This window comes from Heteronotia binoei, chromosome 2, assembly GCF_032191835.1.
Source record: "Heteronotia binoei isolate CCM8104 ecotype False Entrance Well chromosome 2, APGP_CSIRO_Hbin_v1, whole genome shotgun sequence".
NCBI classification, from domain to species: domain Eukaryota; kingdom Metazoa; phylum Chordata; class Lepidosauria; order Squamata; family Gekkonidae; genus Heteronotia; species Heteronotia binoei.
Window position 1 is genome coordinate 43361283 of NC_083224.1, and position 27516 is coordinate 43388798.

General features: G+C 42.0%; 1 protein-coding gene across 2 annotated transcripts in view; it reads left to right on the forward strand.

Moving 5' to 3' along the window:
• The window catches only part of STK4 (serine/threonine kinase 4), a 102738-nt gene that overhangs the window by 3889 nt on the left and 71333 nt on the right, over positions 1 to 27516 (forward strand). Inside the window, exons 1-4 of one of the 2 annotated variants that reach the window (XM_060230887.1) lie at positions 2612 to 2812; positions 12512 to 12592; positions 22136 to 22264; positions 25000 to 25114. In XM_060230887.1, coding sequence (XP_060086870.1) covers positions 2619 to 2812; positions 12512 to 12592; positions 22136 to 22264; positions 25000 to 25114 — 519 coding nt within the window. In that variant the 5' untranslated portion in view covers positions 2612 to 2618. Of the gene's footprint in view, positions 1 to 2611; positions 2813 to 12511; positions 12593 to 22135; positions 22265 to 24999; positions 25115 to 27516 lie in introns of those variants that run through there. The other variant, XM_060230888.1, reaches the window with a different exon arrangement.

Genomic DNA, 27516 nt, shown 5'->3' on the forward strand with positions numbered 1-27516 from the left:
TTATTTATTTACATTAGACTTTTATCCCGCCCTTTCCGCAAGCAGACTCAGGGCGGCTTACAACAGTCATTTATAATCCAACATCACATTTCAAAGGAATCAATTTTCTTCCAGTCAGCTTTCTTCATTATCCAACGTTCACACCCATTTATAATAATAAAGGCAAATACTATGGTGTGAATTATCTTTGATCTTAATTGCCAGCAATACGTCCTTAAAAATCTGTTCTCGCTCCTTCATGACTGCCCTTCCCAGTCTCAATCTCCTTCTGATTTCTTGGTTGCAGTCTCCCTTTTGGTTGATGATGGAGCCAAAGAATAGAAAATCTTGAACAATTTCAGTTTCTTTGTCAGCCTTAAACTTGTGTAATTCTCCAATAGGCATTACTTTTGTCTTCTTAATGTTCAGTTGTAATCCTGCTTTGACACTTTCTGCTTTAACCTCCAGCATAGTAATTTCAGGACTTCACTCTTTTCTGCCAGTAATGTGGTATCATCTGCATAATGTCCTTCCAATATTCACTCCAGCTTCATCAAATGGATAAAATACATCCTTGTCTGATGTGTATGTGTAGACAAACATCCAAGGATGTATTTTATCCATATTGGCAAAGGTGTCAGACAAAGATGTATTTTTATATATGGATAAAATACATCCTTGTCTGATACCTTTGCCAATTGTTTCTTCGTATTCTGTCCTAACAGTAGCCTCTTGTCCAGAAATACAGGTTGCATATCAAAACAAACAGACTTTGTGGCACACCCATTTATTTTAAAATCAGCCATAACTTTTCATGACCCACACTGTCAAAACTTTTGATGTAATCTATGAAATACAAGGTTATTCTGAAATTATCTTTATGATCCAGTATGTGTGCTCATATTTGCAATATGATCTCTAGTGCCTCTTCTTTTCTGAATTCAGCTTGAACATCTGGCATTTCTTGTTCTCAATGCTGAATAAAAGATGTCTCCACATTCTGAGTCAGCAAACCTCTGATTACCAGTATTAGGAGGCAATTACTAGTCTGATCCAGCAGAGATCCTGAGGTTGCAGTTGAAAGCATTTAATTCCTAAACTCAGTGGGGAATCCCAGTGTTGAGATCTGTAATGGACCTTTATCTGTGATCTTCAAATGCATATTTTTTTTCACATAAAAAGACTGTATTCTGAGAATCTACTCAATGAATCTGACAAAGTGAACTCCAGTCTTTGGAAGCTGATGCTGAAATAAAATGATGTTAGTCTTCAAAATATCACTGAGCTTCTATTTTCTGTTTCTTGGAGTAGAAAACTAGCACTGTAGCTAGCAGGCTGGGCTAAACTTGAATCTGTGGTGATTATTCCAGATGGGTAGTCTTATTAGTCTGTAGCAGCAAAATAAAACAGGAATCCAGAAGCACCTTAATGACTAACAAAAATATATTTGTGAGGTAGAGCTCATTTAATCAGAATCACTGAAGTGTACATCCATTAGGTTGATTCACCATTCTGTTGTAAATGTTCACAAAAGCTTATACTGGAATCAATTTTGTTAATTTTTAAAGTGACATTGGACAGATTTCTACTCTTTTATCCATTGTGTGTTAGTTTTTTCCCTCTCATTTTAAGGCACAGGGAGTGTTTTTACAAGAAATTATGTTCACATGCAGAATCCTTTCAGAAGTCCATTCTTCCACTGCATGATTCCACAACCTTATTTTACTTCACTGTGACATGATTTCCCCCCCTTAAAAATAAGCCATGCAGCAAGACAAAAGGCTGGAGACTCTCTACCAGCTCTGCTAATGTTTCACTTTCACTCCTTTGTACCTGCTTTTTTTGCATTAGAAATCTTTCAGAAATGGCAATCCCACCTCTAACTGTGGAACAGCTACCATTTATAGCTTCTCGGGTCAGTACTTGAACATTGAACCCTACAGTTAATGCCCACTAAATAAGGCCTGGTTCACACATGCAGTAGTTTTAAGTAGCAAAAATGGCACAATGGACTGTATCAGTTCAGACTGCTACTGGCGGATTCCAGCTTTCAGTGTTCCTTTGCGTTAAAACAAACACATAACCTCCATGCAAACAGTAAAGTAGCAAGCAGGAAGAAAGGTTCTACTTCATGTCTTTGCTTGTTTTCTATTTGCAGTGTTTTCTCAAAACCACCTCAGAAGCCACCTATTCTGCCCCCGACACCTATGAACTAGGCCTCAGCTTACACACAACCAATGTTTCCTCTAAACTGAGTTAGCTTGAGCTGGCTCACAGATTTTTAGCCTCCAACTCACACATTTTTGTCTTAGCTCAGGAAGTATGACCCCAGAGCACACTAATTTATGCAGTAGCTCACAATTTTAATGTCAGTAGCTCATAAAGTATAATTTTTGCTCACAAGACTGTGCAGCTTAGAAGGAACATTGCACACAACCACTGCTAAAAACTAGGTGCTCTTTCCCTTCCTACGTCTCCCAGCGCAAATTAAAACCGCGACTTAGCCAGCTAGACGCGCGCCTGCGCCGACCCTCTGGACAAGTTGCTGCCACCGGTGAAGAGAGTAAAACTGGGTCAGTGACGTAGACCCGCCCATCAAAAGCGCCGGTGCTTCTCTCCGCCCCTCTATTGGTTCCTGTATGTGTGTGGGTAGGAGGCGGAAGTGCCGGGGGAGGGGGAAGAGCCTCAGCCAGAGCGGGCAGAATCGAAGATGGAGTGGCCGTGAGAGTGGCTTTGGTTGTGCGTGCGCTGCCCTTGACCCCTCTCTCTCGTTAGGCGGCTGCTGTTTTGGCGGCCTCGCCATGGAGACGGTGCAGATGCGCCATCCGCGCCGGTGAGGACTCTGGGTTAGAGATTGGGGGGGGGGGGGGAGAGTCTTTGAGACAGAAGAAGTGGTTGGATATCATCCTAGGCAGACCGGTGCTCTGTTTGCAGGCCTGCTCCTTCTCGAAGAAGAAAATGTTTCCTGCAACCCAGTATTTAATACGTTTACTCGGAAGTAAGCCCTCGTTTGCGTTCCGCGCGGCTTACTCGCAGGGGAATTTGCATAGGCGTTCCTGCGTTTACTGCACGGATCTCAGTGCATGCTTTCATATTGGCTAACTTATCTTTTTTTTTTAAAAAAAATGTTCCATTTCTTAAGGGTGTTCTATTGTGTCCTTTCCACCCCGAAGGGACTCCAAAGAAAGCTTGTAGCATTCTATAAATCCATAGCACACCTCTGCTCAGTGTAAAATCATAATGAAATAGCAACGATAGATAAAAAGAAAGTACTCTTTTGCACAATAATATTTTACTTGTGGAACTTCCTGCCGTTGGATGTAGTAATGACCATGGATTTAGATACTTTTAAAATGGGATTAGAAGAATTAATGGAGGATAGTTCTGTCAGCTGCTAGGAAAGCACCAATGGTGACACCTTAAAGGCTAACAACTTATTCCAGTATAAGTTTTTATGAATCGGCTTTGGATGGATGCTATATATTTCATGAAGTGAGCTATCTGATTTAGCAAAGCTTATCTTGAAATAAATTGTGTTAGTTCTTTCAGTGCTACTGGGCTCGTGTTTAATCTTGCTGCAACAGACAAATTTGGCTACCCCATTGGAGGAAGGAAACCATGTTTGGAGGTAGTATACCTCTGAATACCATTTGTTTAGGGTGGCCAATAGTAACTCTCCAAATGTTTTTTTTTTGCCTACAACTCCCATCAATCCCAGCCAGCATGGCCAATGGCTGGGGCTGATGGGAGTTGTAGGCAAAAAAAAACATCTGGAGAGCTACCATTGGCTACCCCTGGTTTAGGGGAAAACAGTAGAGGTTTTGCCATTTGTGCTCTGTCTGTCAGTCTTTCAGGACATTTGACTGGCTCCTGTAGGAAACAGAAAATGAGTTAAATCAACCCTTGATGGGATCTGTCAGAACTATTCCTGTTAAGAATCATGAACATAAAAAAACATCCAGTAAGCAACTTTCCACTAACCTGGGACAGGCTTTCTTTTTGGCCCCAGTACCACAATTTGTGAGGATGTTGGTATGCTGGCAGAAAGGGATGGGGGAATAACAAGAGTCATACTTGGTCAGACTCTCCAAGAGCATGTTGAGCCATAGTGGAAGGTTTGTTTAGGGGAACTGGGCCAGCATGCTGAACAAAACAGTGTGGTGTTCTACTGTCTGGTGCACATGCTGAGGGTTGTGTACCCTTGTACTAACCCTGAAAATCAGTGGTAAATTCAGGAGGGTAGCCATATTGATCTGGAGCAAGAGAACAAAGTTTTTTAGTCCAGTGGCACCTTTAAGACCAGCAAGTATAAGCCTGGGTATAAGCTTTTGTGTGCATGCACACTTCTTACACCTAGAATTAAACTTCGTTGGTCTTAAAAGTGCCAGCTGGGCTCAAACTTTGTTGAAGTGGTAAATGTTATAAATGTAATTTTGGGCTTGTGCTTTGAAAATATATGTTGGGTTGTTGAAGAAAAAAAAAATCCTCCACACCTTTATGACAGCTCAAGGACAACCAATTTCCCCCTCCCCCACCCCTCCACAGGTTCTGTTGAACTGAGAAAGTGGTATAGAAGGTAGAACGTCTGGTAGCTGGAAGACATAATGGGGGAATCTAATTTCCTTTCAGTTTTTCTTTCCACCTGCTTGCTTTTTATGTAATTTCCAGAAACTGGCCACTCATGTTCTAAAGCAGCTTTTAGGATGGCTTATTGTTCTTCTGGTGGTTGTTGTGCATAGTGCGAAGTATGTGATACTGTGGTTTTGTACCAATGTTTTATGTTGCATATCTGTAACGTGGAAACTTCTCCATTGGAAGTTATGTGCAACCAAGTGTAAGTGATCATGTGCAACCATTTTATAGGCGTACACTTTGCTTCATGTTAGGAAACTGTTAGCAGCCTTGAAGCAGGAAGTGTTGGTTTGTACTTGCTGATGTTCATTAATATGTATGTTCTGTTTCAGTCTTCTGTAATCCTAGCTCTGTTACACTGCTTATTAGGTGTCTCATCTTACTGATTGCATTGATTTACATTGTGTAATCTGCCTTGAGTCTTGGTGAGAAAGGTGGCCTTCCAATAGTGTAAATAAAATACAAATATTTATGTTTATTAATCTTCATTGCTCTTTTGGAAGCTTGAAACTCAGAAGTTCTGGTGGTAAAAATCAAGGATACTGAAATTTGGAAGTCATTGTCTTTAGTTGTGTTGTCCGATGCTTCTTGTGCGCATGTTTGAAATGGCTCATGGACTGTGTAGTTTAGCAAAAGAGAAGCAATTTAGTAGAAGCTGAGCTTTGGTTAATTGAAGCTAAAGTTACATGCTTGAGACAAATGCTTGTAGAACACTGCCTCTTCTTTGATTAGACACTTAGCTTTTAACTTTTAATGTAATATAATGCTAAGCTTCCAAATCTTTGCTAGCTTTGGACAGCATTATTGATCAGGAAAGCAGCCTTATTATGACAGTTGGAAGAATGCTGTGTTGCTGAGAACAGAGTAGGATGTAGATCTGTGGAAGTAAAACTAAAGATAGTTAGGCAAACTTGCTCTTCCTTCCTGTGCTTCCCCTGAGGCCCATATCAACTTAAGCATAGATGCGTTCCCTTCATCACTGTTAAGATAGTGTTCATGGGGAATATTACACTTTCTTTCTGGACAAAGGATGTTAAGGAAGCAATGCTATATAACAGCAGATCACTGAGCATACAAGTGACTTTTAAAATCTAAAAACACAAAAGCCTTCACAAAATCTGTATGCTTTTTAAATAAAATGGTAACAATAAAGAAATCTAGAATATATAATATTTAATATATATATAATTTATATTTAATGTACAATAATATGACATTTTAAATTAGTTATTGATAGAAATTAATGACTAATAAAGAAGTACATTTACTTTGATCATTTACAATGTCTCCTGCTTTAGCATGTGCATTCAAAGGGTGTTATTCGATGTCTACAAACTCATGCTTAGGCTTGGATCCTAAGTCTTTCTTCTGCTTGCTATGCACCCTTTTCCATGGCAGAGGCAGTCCTCTACAGCATAACACATTCCTCCAGCACTGGGATCTTAACATTCATGCGAGACCACCTTTCAATTAGCCAAAAAACCTTTAATCTATTGCTTGAGGCAGGCATTGTACAGTGAAGACCCACCTTCACCATGAACTAAGAGTGGCACAGTTAGAGCAAGATTTATGATCCAAACCTTACAGGACAAACGTAAGCAGAGTTACACCCTTCTAAGTACTTTAGTGCAATCCTGCACTGGTGTAACTCTGTTTAGGATTGCACTGTTGATATCTGCTTTTTAGTGTATTCTGAAACATGTTAAGAAAAAAAGACTTTGTTGGTATGTGCCTGAGTGTGGTTGGGGCAGTGTTCCCTCTAAGCTGAGTTAGCATGAGCTAGCTCACAGATTTTTCACCTCCAGCTCACACATTTTTGTCTTAGCTCAGGAAGGATGGACCCAGAGCAGACTCATTTAATGCAGAAGCTCACAACTTTAATATTAATAGCTCACAAAGTAAAATTTTTGCTCACAAGACTCTGCAGCTTAGAGGGAACATTGCTTGGGAGATGCCATGCATACAAAGAAATGCAATATAAATGTTTGCGCAATTTTGTCATTATTAGTGATAAAGGCATCATTGGCAGAATATGCCAGAAATGTGCTTGTATTCATCTTTTAGAGCAAATAGAAGTCTTGAATTGAGTGTTATTCTGCCTTTAGATGCATGAAATGGGTTCAAATCCATAAAAACTTGTGCCACTAAAATTTGCCAAGTTTTAATGTGCCACAATTTTTTGTCATTTATGCAGGCAATAGATGTTGTATTGTTAGAACTGAACTCTTTTGTTTTAATCTACTGGAGCCTGGAAGCACTAACCTTTATTACTCTTTGGCAGTGTATCACTTGGGTGTTTGTTTCTGTAAGACTGTGTTCTTGTTTTTTTATGCCTCTGTAAGTCATAAATTAAGTCAATAGATTCTGACACAAGTATGATAAAGCAGAGTTGTGGTACCTTGAAAAGCAACAGATCTATCATGACACGAGATTTGAATTTAGAAATATAATAAAGACAATTCATTCAAAGGATTCTAAAGTGAGGATTTCAGAGAAGTTTTTCAATCAAATTGAAGGTTGCATCACAAGGTTGACTTAACACACTTAATTCAGTGAAGTTTCTCTTGACCAGAGGCGAGCACTATGGAACAAATGCAGCTGCCTTTGTCTGATGCCTCATTAGAGCCATGTAGGCATTTTCCTTTGTTTCTGTAGCATTTAAAAAAGAACTGATATTTATCTGTTATGTAGAGTTCCTATTTGTTTTATAAGTCTTCTGTGATTTCTAATGGATTTTTAAACAAATAGAGCTGAAATTTGCAATTTGTTCTTGATCAAGTTTGGGTTATTTACAGAAAAATGCTTGTAGTTATTTGCCTCAGTAGCATAAGAGAAAATAAATTATGTGGGGGGATTTTAATACCTACTTTCTAACATTCATATGACCAAAAAGAAGAAGCCATAATTAATATACTGGCTGCATTCCTCACTTAAGAGAAAGCCTCCCTGGATAGAATGGGACTTGCTTCTGAGTAGACAAGTGTAGGATAATACTGAAGAACTCTGAGATTATAATGATGGAATAAAAATGGAACTGTTTTGCATACGACAAGGTTGTAAGACAGTTGTGTGCCTGTTTAGTTGCATATGTTACATAGCCAAGAATACCTATGTGGATTTTTTAGGTGGGTAGCCGTGTTGGTCTGTGACGGAAGAGCAAGATTAAAGTCCAGTGGCACCTTAAAGATTTCCAGAACATAAGCGATGTAGAATACATATGCTATCTCCTTAACCCCACTGAGTTTGGAGCGGGCACCAACTCCCCTGTGGTATAACATTTTAAAATCAGAACTTGTCAAATGCAGAAACTAACTTTTAAATTTGGGTTTTAGTAGTTGGTCACACTCTTAAACAATCCAATTTTGTTACTATTTTAAATATCAGAATATTAATGTTTGACCAATATAATGATCAATTAAAAGGCCAATTTATTTAGAAGCTTAACCTGAAGTTAAATTTTGAGTTGAACTCATTTCTTTTCTTAAAAATTGTACTATTAGAAGGTATATTTGAGACAATTCTCATTCTCTATGAATGGTATCCTAAGTCTATTTGTTTAAATGAGAACAAGTTCTGTGGTTGTAGTGCTTATCTCTGCCAGTGGTCTTTCGCCATTTCCTGGGTTTGAGTCTTAGTAATAGTTCCTCATTTCAGACATGCTGTTAATTCCACTATCATTTTTCTGTATTCCGAGAAGAACATTGAGGTTAAAGTAAGTTTTGTTTTTCAAAAGCCTATGTAGAAGATCCTGAGCCTGTTACTTATTGTACATGTGAAGTAAAGTATGCATGCAAAGCAAAAATTCATCTACAGGATCTAATACTTTAACATCTGGTAGTATTTGCTGATACAAATATTTAAGTAGCAAACATCCACTCACAGGCATCGATATATCTTAATAGTGGTGATAATTCTCTATGAGTGCTAAGTGCTAAGTAGGAATTATTTACTAATCAAATTGGGAAGACTATGGTGAACTAGATAATCGGGAATTGAGGACGAAGGTGGGCTGGGGATCTATGCTGTGTACCTATACAGATTAGTAGCTGAATACGATTTGGGAGAATAGGTTTGGATGTCCGGTCAGGGGATTCCAGTGCTCCTGGGAAGGGGAAGATATGACGGTGAGAATAGACGGAGATGCGAGAGAAGGAAGCAGAGACAAAACAGTGCTCGGCCCCCTTCTAGTCTACTTCCCATCCCAACGGTGACAAGTAGTGGGACCAAGAGAAATTGCCCGCGTCCGACACTGGTGTTATGCAACGCCAGGTCTATAAATAATAAGACCGAGACCATCAGGGACTTCCTGCTCCGGCAGGATGCTGACCTGGCTTGCGTGACCGAGACCTGGGTTCAAGAAGGGGAGATGACAGCACTCTCCCAGATGACCCCCCCAGGTTACTCGGTCTTTCACCAGTCCCGGATTAGTGGGCGGGGGGTGGGGTGGCGGTACTCATACGGGAGGGTTACTCCCTCTGGGCTCTCCCGGCCCCAAAGATCGACGGTATTGAGTGCGTTGGCCTTGCATGGGATGTCGGGGAGAGGTTGGCAATCTGGCTGGTGTACCGTCCGCCTAACGCACCAGCCAGCGCCTTACCACCCCTGATGGAGGCGGTGTCCGGCTGGGCGTTGGAGTACCCAGGGCTTTTGGTCCTGGGTGACTTCAATGTCCACGCTGACGACGCGGCCTCCACTCAGGCGATGGACCTAGTGTCTTCCATGGCGACACTGGGACTCTCCCAATTTGTCACGACTCCCACGCACCAGGCTGGGCACACATTAGATCTGATCTTTGCGACCGGGATTCAAGTGAACGAAATCGCAATGGAGGCGATACCATGGTCGGATCACTTAGCCCTCAAGGCTCGTATGGAGACGCTACCACAACCCTGTAAGGGCGGAGAGCCTATTTTGGCTCGCCCGTGGAGCCTGATGGACCCGGAACGGTTCCAAACGGCTCTTCGGGATCCTTGGCCCCCTTGCGATTCCCTTGATGCCCTGGTTGATGCCTGGCAAGATCGGCTATCCGGGGCAATCAACGAGATCGCACCCCGATGTCCTCTGTGTCCTTGTTCAAGGCTGGCTCCTTGGTATACCTCAGAGCTACGCCGGCTGAAACAAGGACTCTGACGACTAGAGAGGCAGTGGCGGTGCACTCGTGGCGAAGCGGCGAGAAAATCCTACAGAACGCTTATGAGGTCTTATGAGATGGCAGTCAAGGCCGAGAAGAAGTAGTACTTCGCGGCCAAGATTGCGTCTGCAAATTCGCGCCCGGCACAATTGTTTAAAATAATTGGACACTTAACCACACTGCCCCAAGGCAGACCAAACATTAGAGAATTGGAAATAGTCTGTGAGGCTTTTGCGAAATTTTTTGCAGACAAAATCACGTCGCTCCGCCAGGACCTGCCCATCACCTTGGATACAGTATATGAGCCCGAGGCCCCGTGCCTGTCTTCCGATTTAACCCTGGATCACTTTGACCCGCTCAGCCTGGAGGAAGTTGACGGAATCCTCTCCTCTGCACGTCCTACAACTTGTGATTTGGACCCATGCCCCTCCTGGCTAATTAAATCTTGCCTGAGGGAGCTTAAATGTCCTTTACGGGACATCATAAATAGATCCCTCTCGGAGGGGCGTTTTCCATCATCTCTAAAAGAGGCTTTGGTCCATCCCCTCTTGAAAAAAAGTACAGCAGACCCGGCCGAATTGGCAAACTATCGGCCGGTCTCTAATTTACCGTTTTTAGGTAAAATCATAGAGAGGGCAGTGGCGTCACAGTTGCAGAGCTTTCTGGATGACGCTTCCATCCTAGACTCTTGCCAATCCGGCTTTCGCCCGGGTTATGGGACAGAGACAGTACTGGTTGCCCTGGTAGATGATCTTCAACGGCATCTGGATCGGGGCAGTGTGGCGGTGCTGATGTTGCTGGACCTGTCGGCTGCGTTCGACACGGTCGACCATCGGCTACTGACCCGCCGCCTCACCGACATAGGGGTGAGGGGGTCTGCCTTACAATGGCTCTCCTCCTTCCTCGCAGATCGGGGACAAAGGGTGGCAATTGGGGGCGAGCGGTCCCAGAGGCGCACACTGGACTGTGGAGTGCCTCAGGGGGCAGTTCTCTCACCAATGTTATTTAATATCTATATGCGCCCCCTTGCCCAGATCGCCAGGAGACATGGACTTGGGTGCCATCAATATGCAGATGACACCCAACTCTATCTGCTAATGGATGGCCGGCCTGACTGCGTCCCAGAGAATTTAGACCGGGCCCTGCAGGATTTGGCAACTTGGTTGAGGAGGAGCGGGCTGAAATTGAATCCAGCGAAGACAGAAGTCCTCTGTCTAGGTCGGGGTGCTTGGGGAGGGGAAATACCTCTCCCTGTCTTCGACAGGGCACCGCTAAAAGTGGCGCACCGGGTTAGGAGCCTGGGAGTTTTACTGGAGCCTACACTATCAATGGAGGCCCAGATTACAGCCACTGCTAAGTCAGCCTTTTTCCATCTAAGGCGGGCAAAGCAGTTGGCTCCCTTCCTAGAGCGCCAAGATCTGGCAATGGTGCTTCATGCAACGGTCACCTCGAGACTGGATTACTGTAATGCCCTCTACATGGGGCTGCCTTTGTACCGAACCCGGAAGCTGCAACTGGTGCAGAATGCAGCGGCCAGACTGTTGTTAGGGCTTCCTAAATGGGAACACATACAGCCTGGGCTGCGCGAACTCCACTGGCTGCCAGTTATATACCGGGTTCGTTACAAAGTGCTGGTCATTACCTTTAAAGCCCTATATGGTCGAGGACCTGTCTACCTTAGGGACCGTCTCTCCCCATATGAAGAGCACTGAGGTCAGTCGGGAAAAACTTGTTGACTATTCCCGGATCGAGAGAGGTGAAGCTGCAATGTACCGGGCCTTCTCCTCTATAGCTCCGAGCCTATGGAACCAACTTCCAGAGGAAATGCGGGCCCTGCGGGACCTCGAACAGTTCCGCAGGGCCTGCAAGACCTTCCTCTTTCGACTGGCTTTCGCCGATGAAAATGGAAATTGCTAAGGAAACCGCCATCATAAAAGCAAACATAGCATTAGCACTTTTATTAATTTAATCTAATTTAATTTTAAAACTTAAGCAGATTTTTAATTAAATGTTCATGTTGTTTAATTTTATCTATTTGTATAGTTAAACTTGAATTGTGTTGTTAGCCGCCCTGAGCCTGCTCCGGCGGGGAGGGCGGGATACAAATAAAATTTTTTTGTTGTTTGTTGTTGTTGTTGATAATAATCACAGGCTTTGAGAAATGCAGTCACTGACTCTTGTGATCTTAAAGCATAGGAAGCCAAATTGCCTTTAATGCCAGAAAGTGGCACAAGCTGTGAGTCTTCATGGCACTCCTGAATTGAAACAAGATGATTTAAAGGCTGGGCAAAAGCATAGTTGTATTTATTCATTTCTGCTTCTCCTGTGCTGCTTCCTGCCCCTCTCCCCAGCTCAGAAAACCCACTTCAAAGTGTTAGAGTGTGTGTGTGGGGGGAGGAGCTAAAGCTAATTTGTCGCTAGTTTACTTGGTCAGCCTCCTTGAGCTCTAGAGAGGGGATATATACACTTTCTAAAAAAAGTAATAGCATGGCCCTCCTCCATTCTCTGAGCTGACATGTGTAATACTTGTTGAAAAGGTTGCCCTTTGTTCTTTTATCTTGGATCAGTATAGTCATTAATTGGTACATGCTAATCTCTAATGCAGGTATGATTTCTTATTACTTAAGAACATGCTTATTGCTTTCATTTAATTAATAGTTACATAATTTTTACTGATAAAGCTGATGAATTTGCCACAGTAGGTAATGGCATTTTTGCGTTAAGGCCTATTTTGCATTTATAGCTCAAGATCTTTTTCTTTGATTACAGGCAGTTAAGGAAATTAGATGAAGATAGTTTAACAAAGCAACCAGAAGAGGTGTTTGATGTTCTAGAAAAGCTTGGAGAAGGGTAAGTATATGATGTGAACAAATCAAGCTTCTTGCTCTCCATCCTCTTGAGTAATGTTCTGAACACCTAGAGTGGCTGCCTTTTACAGAAACGAATTGATTTGCATAAACTAACTTAATGTCAAACTGTTCTGAGGTTTACTAAAAGCTTGAATTATTATCTTAAAACTTAATATAATACCTAGAGATTAGAATGTCTGGAAATTCTGAAGTTTTGGAATAAAAACTGTCTGAAGGGATTCAGAAACATTTGTGGGGGGATTGAATATGTGCAATACTTTACTATCAAACCTGAATTACTTTTACTTATTTAAGAACAAAAAATGCATCATATCAAAATTAGCTAACATAATATCCATATATCTAATTCTTATTGTGCCTGTCTGTGGATTGGGGCTGTGGACAGACAAGACAGATCTTCATACAAATCTGAGAAATGCCCCAAGTTTGCAGAAACATTTCCAATCTAAAAAAATGGGGGAGATAACCTCCCCCCCACCAAAGGAGCATCTATAGCTTTAAGAAACTGATGTACCGCATTGTTTTGACCTTTGAGCAAGAAATCGTGGCAGCTAAACCTGACGGGAACTGCTGGGTGACTTGCTGTCATGCAGCTTACATGACTCATCCAGGATCATCATCTCGCTGCTGTTTAGCAGCAGCCACTCTATGAAAGCCAGTGTGATGAACAAGACAAGGTTGCCTTCTATCTCCATTTCTATTTATAATGACTTTAGAGATTTTGCTGATGCAAATCAAAGAGGATAGAGAAATAGTGGGGCTGAAATTGAAAGGTTTCTCTTATAAATATAGGGCTTTTGCTGCTGATGTGATGTTTATTAATGAAAACCCATTACAAGTGACGCCCTTGTTGTTAAATAAAATTAAAGAGTATGGAGAGTTGGCGGGCTTCTATATAAACAAAGAAAAATCGAAAATTCTAAGTAAGAATCTGTCATTGAGCAAACAGAATGAACTACAGAGTATAACTGGATGGTGAAGTTACCTCGAAGGTAAAATATCTAGGTGTAGAGATTACGATGAAAAACATTGATTTGTATAAAAACAATTATGAAAAGCTTTGGCATAAAATTGAAGAAGATATGTTAAAGTGGAATAAATTGAATATGTCTATGCTGGGTAGGATTTCTGCAATCAAAATGAATGTTCTACCAAGAATTATGTTTCTTTTTCAAACAATCCAAATAGTGAAAGATAACAAACAATTTAATCATTGGCAAAGAAAGATTTCAGAATTTGTATGGGTGGGTAAAAAGCCAAGAATTAAAATGAAAATTCTGACGGATGCGAAAGAAAGGGGTGGTTTCCAGTTGCCTGATATTAAGTTATATCATGATGCAGTTTGTTTGGTATGGATTAAGGATTGGATAATTTTGTTTAACAGAAAATTATTGGTTTTAGAAGGCCAAGGGAATGTTTTTGGTTGGTGTGCTTATATGTATTATGGGAAGGAGAAGATGGATGGATTTTTCTCACATCATTACATAAGAAGAAATTTGTTGAATACTTGGAAAAAATATAACAAATATGGTGATGAGAGAAAGCCGTTATGGATTGTGCCAACAGAAGTTATAAAGTTGTCTTCAGATCCACAGGAAGATAAATGGCTGTCATATAAACAACTGCTAAAAATACAGGGAGGCAAGGTGGAACTAAAACCGGTGGAAGAATTGAAGGACAAACTTAATTGGTATCAACTGCAATAAATTAAAAGCTTGGTGGAGCAAGATATTAGAAATACAGGAATAAGACAAGAGCAAACAGAATTGGAAAAAGTGCTGTTGGGCGAAAATGAAAAATTGATCTCAAAAGTTTATAAGTTACTATTGAAATGGTCTACAGAAGATTAAGTAGTAAAACCTCAAATGATAAAATGGGCGATAAATATGAACAAAGAAATACAAATGGAAGAACTCTATGAAAATATCGACGTGTTACAATATAAAAGATAACTGTTTCAAAATGTTGTACAGATGGTATATGACACCTAAGAAATTAGCAAAAATGAATAATCAAATATCAGATAGGTGTTGGAAGTGTAAAAAACATGAAGGTTCTTTCTACCATATGTGGTGGACTTGCGATAAAGTGAAACAGTTTTGGCAAATGATTCAACAAGAGACCTCGAAAATTTTGGGTTATGACAGCAAGAGAGCACCAGATATCTTTCTGGTGGGATTACAAATGGAAAGTTTTTCGAAACAAGATATGACATTGCTGTGATAGTTGCTTTCAGCTGCAAGGACATTATATGCGCAAATGTGGAAGCAAGATAAAATACCAGAGAGATGGGACTGGATCTTAAAAGTGTTATACTAGAGTGAAATGGATAAATTGACTAGAATTTTAAAAGCCTGTAACTTAGAAAAATTCAAGGATGATTGGAAGAAATTTCAAGAATTTGTTGATTTGACATGCAATTTAGTAGAGTATTTATGTGATAAATAGAGGGTTAACTTTAATTATAATTAATACATAATTTTGGTTTATTTTGTATTAAGGTAAATTGGAATTGAAGATTCTCTATAAGTGTGAATTTTACCTTGTTTTCTTTTTAATTATTTTAGACACTGGTGGAGGTCAAGAAAAAGGGGTGGGGGGAGGAGGAAATTTTGTAATGTATTGGTTAATATTTTGGAATTTATGGTTGATGAATATTTTTCAATATGTTGCAAAAATAATAAAAATTGGTTTCAACAGCATAGCTCTGTGAAAACCAACCCCTGTCTCAAAAAAAAAAGAAAGAAAGAAAAGAAAGCCAGTGTGATACAATGGTTAGAGTTTCAGTCTAAGATTTGTGTTCAAATCCCCAGTCTTCTGTGGAAGCACACTGGGAGACTTTAGGTCAGTCACAATACTGTCAGCCTAATATACCTCACAGGGTTGTCGTGGTGACAAAATGGCGGCAAGGAGGATGGATCCCTTTTGTGGAGAAAGGCAGGATATAAATGATATTACATAATACATATAGCTGGAAATGGGGGTTTAAATTAAAAAGGAGAGAAGGAAGCAAGGAAAGCTGATGATATGGGGTCCACAAGGAAGGAGGAAATAGTGTGGGAGAGGGTACAGGGAATCATGTTGGAGGGGATATAAGTCTTTTTAGATTTGCCACTGTGGAATTGGGCATGGTTCAGCAGGCACTCCACAACTTGTCCATGGCTTCCCGGGGAGAGGTTTCCAAGGGGAAAGAAGGAGGGCAAAATGAAGGCTGTGCGGGCAGATGAAGATAGATTGACTAGTGGGTGGAAAGGAGAGACGGAAGTAGGAAAAGGATGGGGGCTATGGGGGCTACCAGGGAAAGGAAAACAACAATAATGGGAAAGGAGAAAATGAGATACCCTCCTCAAGTCCTGCTTGTAAAGTTATGTTATTTGGAATCTTTATTGAATTTAAAAGTATACATTGCTTTGTATCTATAAGATAAATTGCAGTTATACTGAATACTTGAGAAAGTTGCAGACTGATGCATCCCATACTGCCATTTTTCTATCTGAGAATTAAGACAAAAATAAAAATGGAAGGTAGGAAACATTCAAAATGAAATAAAAGTAAATTTGGATAGAAACACATACCTTTAAAAACCATATTTAGATATTAAATTAAACTTTTACAATGTGTTATCACTAAACACATAGAATATAAACTGTTGCCAAAATTATTTACAGTTAAGCAAAATAATCTTGAAAATGCAATATTTTTAGAGCATATATAAGAATGATCACTGTCTAATGCTATAGACTGTCTTAGATAAAATTTTATTCTGCACATCTTGAATAAAAAAATTCTTTCATTTCACTTATTGCAGGAGAAATAAAAATCATAGGATTGTTTTTCAGTGTTCCATCAAATCTCCCATTTTTCATGTCACAAAAATTGAAAAAGTTTGGAACTCTTTTCATCTTATAAGACTAAGACTTCGGAAAGCAAACTATTGGAGGCAGAACACTGGATCCTACTGTCTGCAGTCCAATGATGTGGAACCCATTGAGCAGCTGGGACTAGCCATTTCCCCCCTCAAAGCTAACTTTCTCCTTTTGTTGCCTATAGCTATCCAAGTTTATATATCTTCTGAGCTTGGGATGTGCTCTTTTGATTTTGGCACATTGGGTCCTGTTTTTACATGATAATTAGTATGTCTGAGATATCTGATTGAATCTACTTTTGCTGCTGGCAGTTATTTCCCTAACATAATGAGCCTTTCCTTCCTTGACTCAGAAATCTCTTATTCTGTAGCCTCCTTGGTGCTTTATTTCTGCTTATTGTAGTACTGTGAATAAACTTGGGAGTATACTGACTTTGTGTTCAAAGCACCAGGTAAGGGAGTTGTTGGGTTTTATAGTGCTTCCAGATTTGACTTCTAAAATCTTATTTTTTTGGAGGGCTGGCTGGTTTTGGTCACATGGATCAATCATCCCAGCAGGATGGAGGATTCAGCAATTGAAAGTATTCTTGCTATACTATCAGGCAGGTAGGAAAATGACTCTTGAAATGAAAACCCCCAAAGTCTGTGGATCAAAGTCGTGTCATGGCTAATAAGGCAAACCTGCATTTTAGAACTCAGTATGAAGGCTTTTAATGTCTGGAAGATTTGTTGCATTAGTTGCTGTGGACCAACCTTTTTACAGTTTAGTGGTCTTTTGAGCTTGGCTCGGGCTTCTTAGAACTAACCACAGGGACCACAAACACAAAATATCTGCATTGAGACAGATGTGTGGGACAGTTCTACTTATTCCATCTCCTCTACTCTGCAAACCTTAGAAAAACATTATTCTTGTTTTAATTCATGGAACATGGGGTGAGTCTGTAGTCATTAAGACTTCCCTGTCCTGTTTGCCAGGAAGTTAAGGTGGTATTATTACTTTGATTAACCCACCTTCTATCAGAGTCTATTATCATTGTAAACTTTGTGAACTTTTTCTGTTTTGGAGGTGCAGCTTGTTATATTCAGAGGGTTTTTTTTCATTTCTATGGAACTTAAGCAACCCCCCCAGAACTCTGTTGATATCTTTAGCACGACTATTGGCTAGCGCTATTGGAATAGCAATGACTGTGCACCCAAAGCTTTACACCCACTGTTATCTTCAGAAACATAGCTTCTAATATCAGTAGTTTCTTAAAAAGCATTTAAATGCAAGTGAAAAATTTAGGCTGCTAGGCAGGAGACTCAAGGCCAGGACTTCCAAGATAGCCTTCTCAGAAGTCCTGCCTGTTCAACATGCAGGGCCAGGTTGCCTTCCTATTAGAGTCTCAATGTGTGGATGAGATAATGGTGTAGGGCAGGGGTGGCCAACGGTAGCTCTCCAGGTGGGTTTTTTTTTTTTTGCCTACAACTCCCATTAGCCCCCGCCAGCATGGCCAATGGCTGGGGCAGATGGGAGTTGTAGGCAAAAAAATCTGAAGAGCTACCGTTGGCCACCCCTGGTGTAGGGTGGAACGGTTCAAGTTTGTTAGGCAGTGGGATGCTTTTTGGAACAAGCAGGACCTCTACAAAAGAGATGGCTTCCACTTATCCCGAGAAGGAACCTGGCTGCTGGTGCTTAAAATAAAAAAGGTGGCAGAGCAGTTTTTAAATAAATCTTGGAGGACAGCCAACAGGAGATGAAATGTTGCTGGTTTGGGATGGCTCATCTCTCTGTTAATGTTCTAGAAGGAAATGGATTAGGACTGGCCACTGAGAGGGTAACAAACATATTGACTGCCTGACAAGGTCTAGAGGGCACAGGAAGAAGGCTACAGGCCTAACCTGTCTGGGAAATTATAGATGTTTATATACAAATGCTAGAAGTGTCTGAGGTAAGATGGAGGAACTGGAGTGCTTAGCGTCAGAGGAGAACATAGATATTGTGGGCATTTCAGAGAATTGGTGGGATGAGGATAATCAGTGGGATACAGGAATTCCTGGATATAAATTATAACAGAAGGATAGGGAGGGAAGGGTCAGAGGTGGAGTGGCTTTGTATTCAGAGAGGGTATACAGTCCAGTAAGACTGAAAATGTAAGAGAAATAGTTTCACTTATAGAAACACTATGGGTGGAAACAGTGTGCCGAAAAGGAAGGTTAACTCTGGGAGTTTGTTATTGCTCGCTAGATCAGAGGATGATTTTAAAACAGCAAAAGAATTAAGCAGCTAGATGAAATAAGTGTATCATAGGTAATTTTAACTACACACACATTGATTAGGTCAATATGTGTATTAAGTCAGGAGAAAGAGATTAGGTTTCTAGATAGTCTCAGTGACTGTGCCATGGAGCAGATGTTCACTGAACCTGCTGGGGGGAAGGTAATCCTGGACTTGGTCCTAAGTAATGCCTGAGATCTGATGAAAAATGAAATGTGATAGCATTGGTTTGGAACAGTTACCATAATGCAATTAAGTTTAACATTTATGTAAATAGCTAGTTGCCCAAAGACCAATGCAGCCACATTTAACTCTAGAAAAAGTAACTGCTTTCAAATGAGGGGGCTTGTGAAGATAAACTGAAAGGTAAGGAGGGTCAAATCCCTTCAGGAAGCTTGGAGATTATTTAAAACTACAATCCTAGAAGCTCAGATAAAATGTATACCACAGGCTAGGAAAGGTACAAATACATATTTTAAAAGGCCAGCATGGCTTTTTGGCCCCACTGATGATAAATTCTCTCTTTGCTCTCTCTGTGTATATATATTTTCAGGTTTGGACTAGCAGGCAGGGGGGAGGGTTGGCTTTTTTCGTATGGGAGGATTGCTCCTTCAGGGCGCTCCCTCAGCCAAAGATTGTAGGCATAGAATGTGCTGGCCTGGTGTGGGATGTAGGAGAGAGTTTAGCAATCTGGCTGGTATACCGTCTGTCTAATGCACCAGCCAGTGCCCTACCGTCCCTGATGGAGGCTGTGACAGGCTGGGCATTGGAGCACTCTCGGCTTATAGTCTTGGGTGACTTCAATGTCCATGCCGAGGACACAGCTTCCACTCAGGCGACGGACCTAGTGCTTTCCATGGCAGCACTGGGACTCTCCCAATATGTAACAGTGCCCACGCACCAGGCTGGGCATACATTAGTCCTGATCTTTGCGGCGGGAGTTGGAGTGGATCAGATTTCTGCTGAGGCAATGCCATGGTCTAACCACTATGCCCTGAGGGCTTGTGTGAATATGTCACCTCTACCCCGTTTAGGCGGTGAGCAAGTTTTAGCTCGCTCACGTAACCAGATGGACCCTTTGCAGCTTCAAATGGCTATGCGGGATCCCTTGCCCTCTGGCAACTCGCTGGATGAACTGGTGGAGAACTGGAACAACCAGCTCTCCACAGCCATCGACGAGATCGCTCCCCGACGTCCTCTTCATCCTCGTTCATGATCCGCTCCATGGTATACCCTGGAACTGCTATCAATGAAACAGCGATTAAGACGACTAGAGAGACAATGGCGACATACTCGTGACGAAGCTATGAGAACATCTTATAGGTCATTTATGCAGACCTATGAGATGGCAGTCCAGGCCACAAAGAAAACCTACTTTGTGTCCCGGATTGCATCTGCGACCTTGCGCCCAGCACAATTGTTTAGTATAATTCGGTCATTAACAATTTTACCATATGGTAAACAAAATATTAGAGAATTGGAAATAGGCTGTGAGGCTTTTGCGAGTTTTTTCACAGATAAAGTCTTGTCGCTCAGATGCAACCTTCCCGCCATAATTGATACAGTGAAAGAACTTGGGGCACCGAGCACGTCTTCTGGTCCAGTTCTGGATTCCTTCAGTCCACTCAGCCTGGAGGAAGTCGACAGGATCCTTTTAGCTGTACGCCCTACGACTTGTAGGCTGGATCTGTGCCCGTCCTGGCTTATAAAAGCTAGCCAGGTGATGCTACGCAAACCACTGCAAAGTATCATCAATAGATCTTTGATAGAAGGGATCTTTCCCACACCCCTTAAAGAGGCTGTGGTCCATCCCTTCTTGAAAAAACCATCTGCAGATCTGGCCGTATTGGCGAACTATCGGCTGGTATCAAACCTTCCCTTCTTGGGTAAGGTTATAGAGCAGGCGGTGGCAATTCAGCTACAGGGTTTCCTGGAGGACACTTCTGCACTGGATCCATTCCAGAACGATTTTCAACCAGGTCACGGGACGGAGACGGTTCTGGTCGCTCTAATGGATGACCTCCTGCGACATCTGGATCGGGGCGGCTCAGCAGTGTTATTATTGGACCTGTCAGCTGCTTTTGATATGATTGATCATCAGCTACTGACTGGCCACCTTGCCGACCTGGCTCTTCAAGCCATAGCATCTTGGCTCAGGCTGAGTCAGCTGAAGTTGAATCCAACGAAGATAGAGATTCTCTATCTGAGCCGGGGTGGTCCAAGGGGAGGGGTCCAGCTGCTGGCTCTTGACGGGGTGCCACTGATACCGGCCCCTAAGATCAAGAGCTTGGGCATGCTCCTTGAGTCCTCCCTTCAATGGAGGCCCAGGTAGCAGCCACTATTAGATCTGCCTTTTTTCATCTCCGGCAGGTGCGGCAGTTGGCTCCTTTTCTGGAGCACAACGACTTAGCAATGGTGAGCCATACTACGGTCACCTCAAGAATAGATCACTGTAATGATCTCTACATGGGGCTACCCTTGACGCTGACTCGGAAACTACAGCTAGTGCAGATGCTGTGGCACGGCTGTTAATGAGGCTCCCTCGAAGGGAGCATATTCAGGCAGTGCTGAAAGAGCTGCACTGGCTACCTGTTGTGTTCCGACTCCGTTTCAAGGTGTTGGTATTGACCTTTAAAGCTCTTTATGGTCAGGGACCTGTTTATCTGCGGGACCGCCTTTCCCCATATATCCCCCAGAGAGCACTGCATTCAGGGACAAAAAATCCGCTGTCCACCCCTGGACCAAAGGAGGCCAGGTTGCGTTTGACTCGAGCCAGGGCCTTCTCGGTGGCAGCACCAGAGTTATGGAATGCTCTCCCGGAGGCCATAAGGGCCCTGCAGGACCTTACTACATTCCGCAGGGCCTGTAAGATCGAATTGTTTCGACAGGCCTTTGATGCTTAAACTGAGAAAGAGCTGCCACCAGACATCAGCTAGAGTTTCCGGTGACCAACTGTCTGAAAAACAGAACCGCCAACATAGTAATGGCACAGCACTGTAAAATAGTTTTTAAATTTTAATTGTATTAATGTTTTATAGATTGTATTGACATTGTTTTAAATCGTGTAAACGAATGTTGTGAGCCGCCCTGAGTCCATTTGCAGAGAGGGCGGGATAAAAGTTTAATGTAAATAAATAAATAATCAGTTTTAAATAATCATGTCATCGTGTTTTTTTTAATGTGGGGTATATATTATTCTTGGTCTTCTAGCTTGCAGTCTATCCCTTTAAAATTGTTACTGGATTGTTGAGCATAAATGGAACTTGGGTAATCATTACAAGAGACCCTTGAGCAATGTTGCGTTCTTCAGTACATTCTAATGCATAAGCCAAATTCCTTGACATGCTGTGTTGCTTTTTATGGTATTCTAATCCTGTATATTTCTTTCTTTCTTGCCACAGATCCTATGGCAGTGTATTCAAAGCTATCCACAAAGAGACTGGTCAAGTCGTTGCTATTAAGCAAGTTCCTGTTGAGTCTGATCTGCAGGAGATTATTAAAGAGATATCCATAATGCAGCAGTGTGATAGGTAGGAGCACAACATGAGTTTTCCACCCTTTGTTTCTTTCACCCACCTCTACCCCCTTGTCACACCTGCACTGACAAATTATGAGCTAAATCCAGCCACTACTTCCCCCCTCAAAGCATGCATCCTTTGAGAATGCCTGCCTTGCCCTTAAGCCCCAAACTGGATTCTGCTCGTTAAAAAGACAAGTAAAGTATTGTAAAGTGAAAAAATAGAAATAAAAACATTTATCAATGAAATCATACATTTACTGAGCTAGTCCACTAAACAGATTTATACACCTGAAGCCCCATTTTAATAAAGGTTTTAAATTTTAGGACACTGACTTTAGGGCACTGTCTTGACTCATCTTCCATGGCATAAAATTCCATGGCAGAAAACTTAAGTAATAAATAAAATTGAACAGTGCTATTTCAGAAAAGGTGCAATCTGCTGTGGCTGCCTAGCTTGCCATGGATGATAGAGGGGGGTACAGAAAGCAGGGTTATGCCAGTCAACCTCAGTACAGACGTGTATATGGGAGGAGATGCTCATTTGACTGCCATGGTCACAATCCATGCAGGACTATAAGGGTTGAGACCATCATCTTGAAACATGCTGAAAACCCTAACTAGTAAATAGCAAAGCTCATCTTGGAGACAGGTATAGTATAGGTGAGCCAGTTTGGTGTAGTGGTTAAGTGTGTGGACTCTTATCTGGGAGAACGGGGTTTGATTCCCCACTTCCCCACTTGCACCTGCTGGAATGGCCTTGGGTCAGCCATAGCTCTGGCAGCTGCTGTGAGAGCCCTCTCCAGCCCCACCCACCTCACAGGGTGTCTGTTGTGGGGGAGGAAGGTAAAGGAGATTGTGAGCCGCTCTGAGACTCTTCGGAGTGGAGGGCGGGATATAAATCCAATATCTTCATCTTCTTCTTCTTAGCTAATTCAGGCTCTATCAAGTGTAACCCTAGTTGGACTACTTTGTGGCTGAAGTGGGGACCAGCTCACAGAGAGGAAGAAGGGTGACACATACTTTGCTGGGAGCAATCAGGCTACAGCTCTATTGATTACTGGTTCCTCAGATCTTGGCACAGCATAGGGGACAACAGGTATGGTTGACAGCACACTGCTATCAGCACCTTCTCCAAACCCAGCTGTTGGGATAACCAAGGACAGGGGGCTGGTATTAGAGCTGGAAGAAGTGGAAACTGCTATTCTTAGCCATCATCATCATCCTTCTTAGAGCATGGCCAGTACATCAGCCCTGAGTTTGGCTGTCTTGTGCCCCCCACAAGCCGCTTAAAGGGGCTGTACAACCTGCACTGTGTTCCCCAGCCCATATCTAAGCGCCAGCAGCCAGTTGTGACAGATGTGCTCATTTGACAAGTGCAAACAAGCACACACAGTAAATATAGTTTTTTGCTATGGGGAAGGTGAAAGTCCCAGAGGCTATCAGCTAATCAGCTCTGGGCCTTCCCAGCCCTGTTAACCAGGGGCCCACTGTAGTCATAGCAAAGGATAAGTAGCCACATAATGCAGAAGTATATTTGCCTGAAGTATCATACAGATTCTTTGCTGTTTTTGTTGTCTACTTTGATAGAAAAATTTACCCTAATGGTATCTCAGTGGTGGGAGAGGATATCAATTTTATAAATCCAATTGTTTAGTTTAACCTCTTAGTACTGTGATTTGTGGCCCAATTTCAGTGTAAGCATCCCAGTAAACTTTCTTTTATTAATGTTGTGTAGTTTATCACCAGGATGCTGCCTAAATTCAACATTTATTACATCATGTGTCCAACATCTGTAGAATCATGGTTGAGAGTGTGCATTTTTAAAAAAACCATCCCAATTCAGAACTTGTTACTGGGCATTAAGTATGGCTTTTTCCAGCATTTTAAAGGGCAAATAGCAGCTTGTATGGGCCATTTCTGATCAGGACCACATCACTGGGGAGGTTAACCAAGACTGAAGTGATACGATCTCTACGACTCCCTTGTTTTTTCTCTTAGGAGGCTCCTTTGGTATATCAAGGCAAGCCATTGTCTAACATCTTACAATGCTGCTGTGGGGGTTAGTGGAGCAATGCCCATAAAGTACTTTGCAGTACAATCCTAAAACTGGTGTCCTGAGACTAAGGCCTGCTGAATAGATCTCAGTAGGATTCTGAGTAAACCTGGTTAGGATTGCTTTCTTGGACATTTAAAACCCAAAATATATAACTGCTTAATCTTATGTTTTGGTGCAGTGTGCATTAACATTTTGATGTGTTAAAAATACTTCCTTATTAGAAGACTTGATGTGTTGCAAATTATTATTGGTAACTAAATATTGTACATTCTTTATGTAACCCCCTGCTGCAACAGTTTTAGCAACTTTTCATCACTTCTGTGCAACTGAATTATTTCCTTATTTCCCCTTGGATTATTAAACAGGATTATTAAACAGCAATTGCAGGCCAGGTAAATAAAGTTGTGCACCCTTCAGAGCAGCTCTGTGTGCCATATATTATTTTGACATTGGAGCGAAACTGCAGAACTAAGAGTGTGACCAAAGATTTCCTGTTTTGGTGTTTGTCTGAATAATGGAATCTGTATATTTTACTGAACTGAGGTTCCTAGTTAGATTCTTGGCTTGTTTTTTTTTTCTTTCATTTTCTTTCATTTTTTTATTTTGTACAATACATTTCATTGTATTCTGTATGTAAAGCATGTGAACAATTTAGCCAGTTTAATGAAGTGTTCTCTAATTTCCTTTAGTCCCCATGTAGTCAAGTATTATGGCAGCTATTTTAAAAACACGGACCTCTGGATAGTCATGGAATATTGTGGTGCCGGATCTGTGTCAGATATCATTCGACTGCGAAATAAAACGGTATGTGCTGCTTCAGAATTATAGTTGTTTGACACTGCTGTGAGGTGTGTCAAATTATTATTTCTGTTCTGCCTTTGGTCTTTTGAGCCTAAGACAATTTACAACAGCCTGCTCCCAGACAGGTTGAAATAACAAAAATACCATTACAGTCAGAAACCACATTTGCAAAGAGATCTGACAAAACGGTGCTTGCTTAAAAAGTAGGCAAAATGTTGCTGCTGTTGTTGTTTGGGGGGGGAGGGGTCCTTGCATCTTGCTTGGAGAAGATTGGCAGAGTTGGAACACACCTCACTTTTGGAGGGTGAGGCAGTTTTACAGTGCTGGAACACCAGTAGAAAAAAAACCCCAAGCAGTGAACAAAGTTGAGGGCAAGAAAAAGAAGCTTCAGTTATGCCAAGGAGTGTAATTGGTTCATGTGTTTATATAGGGAGACATTGCCTTTCAGCTATGTATATGCATGCTAAGGATGTCTTTCTAGTCACTAGTTTGATTTTTTGAATGACATGAGATGTAAAGCTTCATGCATCTTTGTTGCCTCAGAGATGGTGGCATCTTTTGGGGTCTATAGGTTCTCTCTGCTGCCTCTCTTCCTGGCCTCCTGAGTGTATATTTCTTCACAAAACTCTGCTGTATTTGCACATGTATCTGACAGCTCGCAGTAGGTGTGAAAAATAACTGTTGAGTACTGGTAGATGGCAACACATGACAGTTCTATTACATTAGACAATCATCATGTCTTGAGCATGTTAAACTAGAACACAGCTTGAATCCAATGAAGAACAAGACTGCTTGCCATATATAGAGATGTAGAATTTCCAGAAATGTTGAAACTATGGAGGGGAAATTGTTTTTCCCTGAAAAAGCAGAATTTGAGGGGAAAACTAAAAATATATGCAACTGTCATTTACCTATCAAACGTACACTTCTTACTTGATTGAACAACACAAAATGCATCATTTGTAGCTGAGCAAGCTTAGACACTGTTTACATATTTATAGAATTTAAAAGTATAAATTATAATTTTCTATGACATATACCCATTGGTTGAGAAAGATTTGCAGATTTCTACACCATATACTGCCATAGCAGATGCATATTTACCGTATTTTTTGGCCCATAAGGCGCTCCGGACCATAGGACGCACCTTCCTCCTGGGGGGAGATCTGCTGCCTCTGCCTCCGATCCGGCACTTCCCCCACGCCTGCCTGCCTGGCTCCATCTTCTTCAGGCAAGCGCTGGGATCGCTCCACGTGGCCCCACCGCAAACCCAGCGTTCGCAAGCGCCGGCTGCGGAGGGGGCAGCATGCTTCCTCCTTGTCTGTCTGCCTGGCTCCACCTCTGATGCTTAAAGCAAGTGCTGGGATCGCTCCCTCCGTCCTCCGATCCCAGCGCTTGCTTTAAACATCAGAGGTGGAGCCAGGCAGACAGACAAGGAGGAAGCACGCTGCCCTCTCCACAGCCGGTGCTCGCGAAGCGCTGGGTTTGCGGAGGGGGCGGGTGCTTCCTCCTTGCCTGTGTGCCTGGCTTCAGCTGTGATGTTTAAAGCAAGCGCTGGGATCGGAGGAAGCGATCCCAGCGCTTGCTTTAAGCATCAGAGGTGGAGCCAGGCAGACAGACAAGGAGGAAGCACGCTGCCCCCTCCGCAGCCGGCGCTTGTGAAGCGCTGGGTTTGCGGTGGGGCCACGTGAAGCGATCCCAGCGCTTGCCTGAAGAAGATGGAGCCGGGCAGGCAGGCGCGGGGGAAGCGCCGGATCAGAGGCAGAGGCAGCAGATGGCCCCCCCCCCGGAAGGTACGTACCTTCGGACCATAAGATGCACACACTTCCCCCCCACCACCACTTTTTTGGGGGGGAAGTGCGTCTTATGGTCCGAAAAATACGGTAATTTTTGCCATCTGAGAGATAAGGGGAAAAGTTAAGTTGAAAAAAGAAAATAAGTTTTTGGGTAAACAAAAAGAATATATTATTGACAGAACCTCTCTCATAGTGTCAGAATAGGAAGAACTGTCAGTTTGTTTGGATATTAACCACACTATAACATGGAAAGCATTGAACTCTGTAATGGATCATCATTAAAGTAATGACTTATTAATTGTTGCCAAAATTATTTACATTTAAACCACAAACATCTTGAAAATATTTTGGTTTTTTTTCTAACTGTACACTTAGAGTGAGTGAAATGTTTTGTAAGAGAAGGTTTTTGTCATTTAAAAAAAGGAGAGATTTCATAGGGTTTTTTTCCAGCGTTGCCCCAAATTTTCCATTTTTTCCATTGGAAAAATGGGGAGTCATTGGAACCCTCCCAATACCTTCATATTTTCAGCTATATGGTTCTTTCCTATCCTCCTCTTCCTCAGTGACTTCAAAAACTGAGTTGAAGGTTGCAGGATCATGTGGACAAAA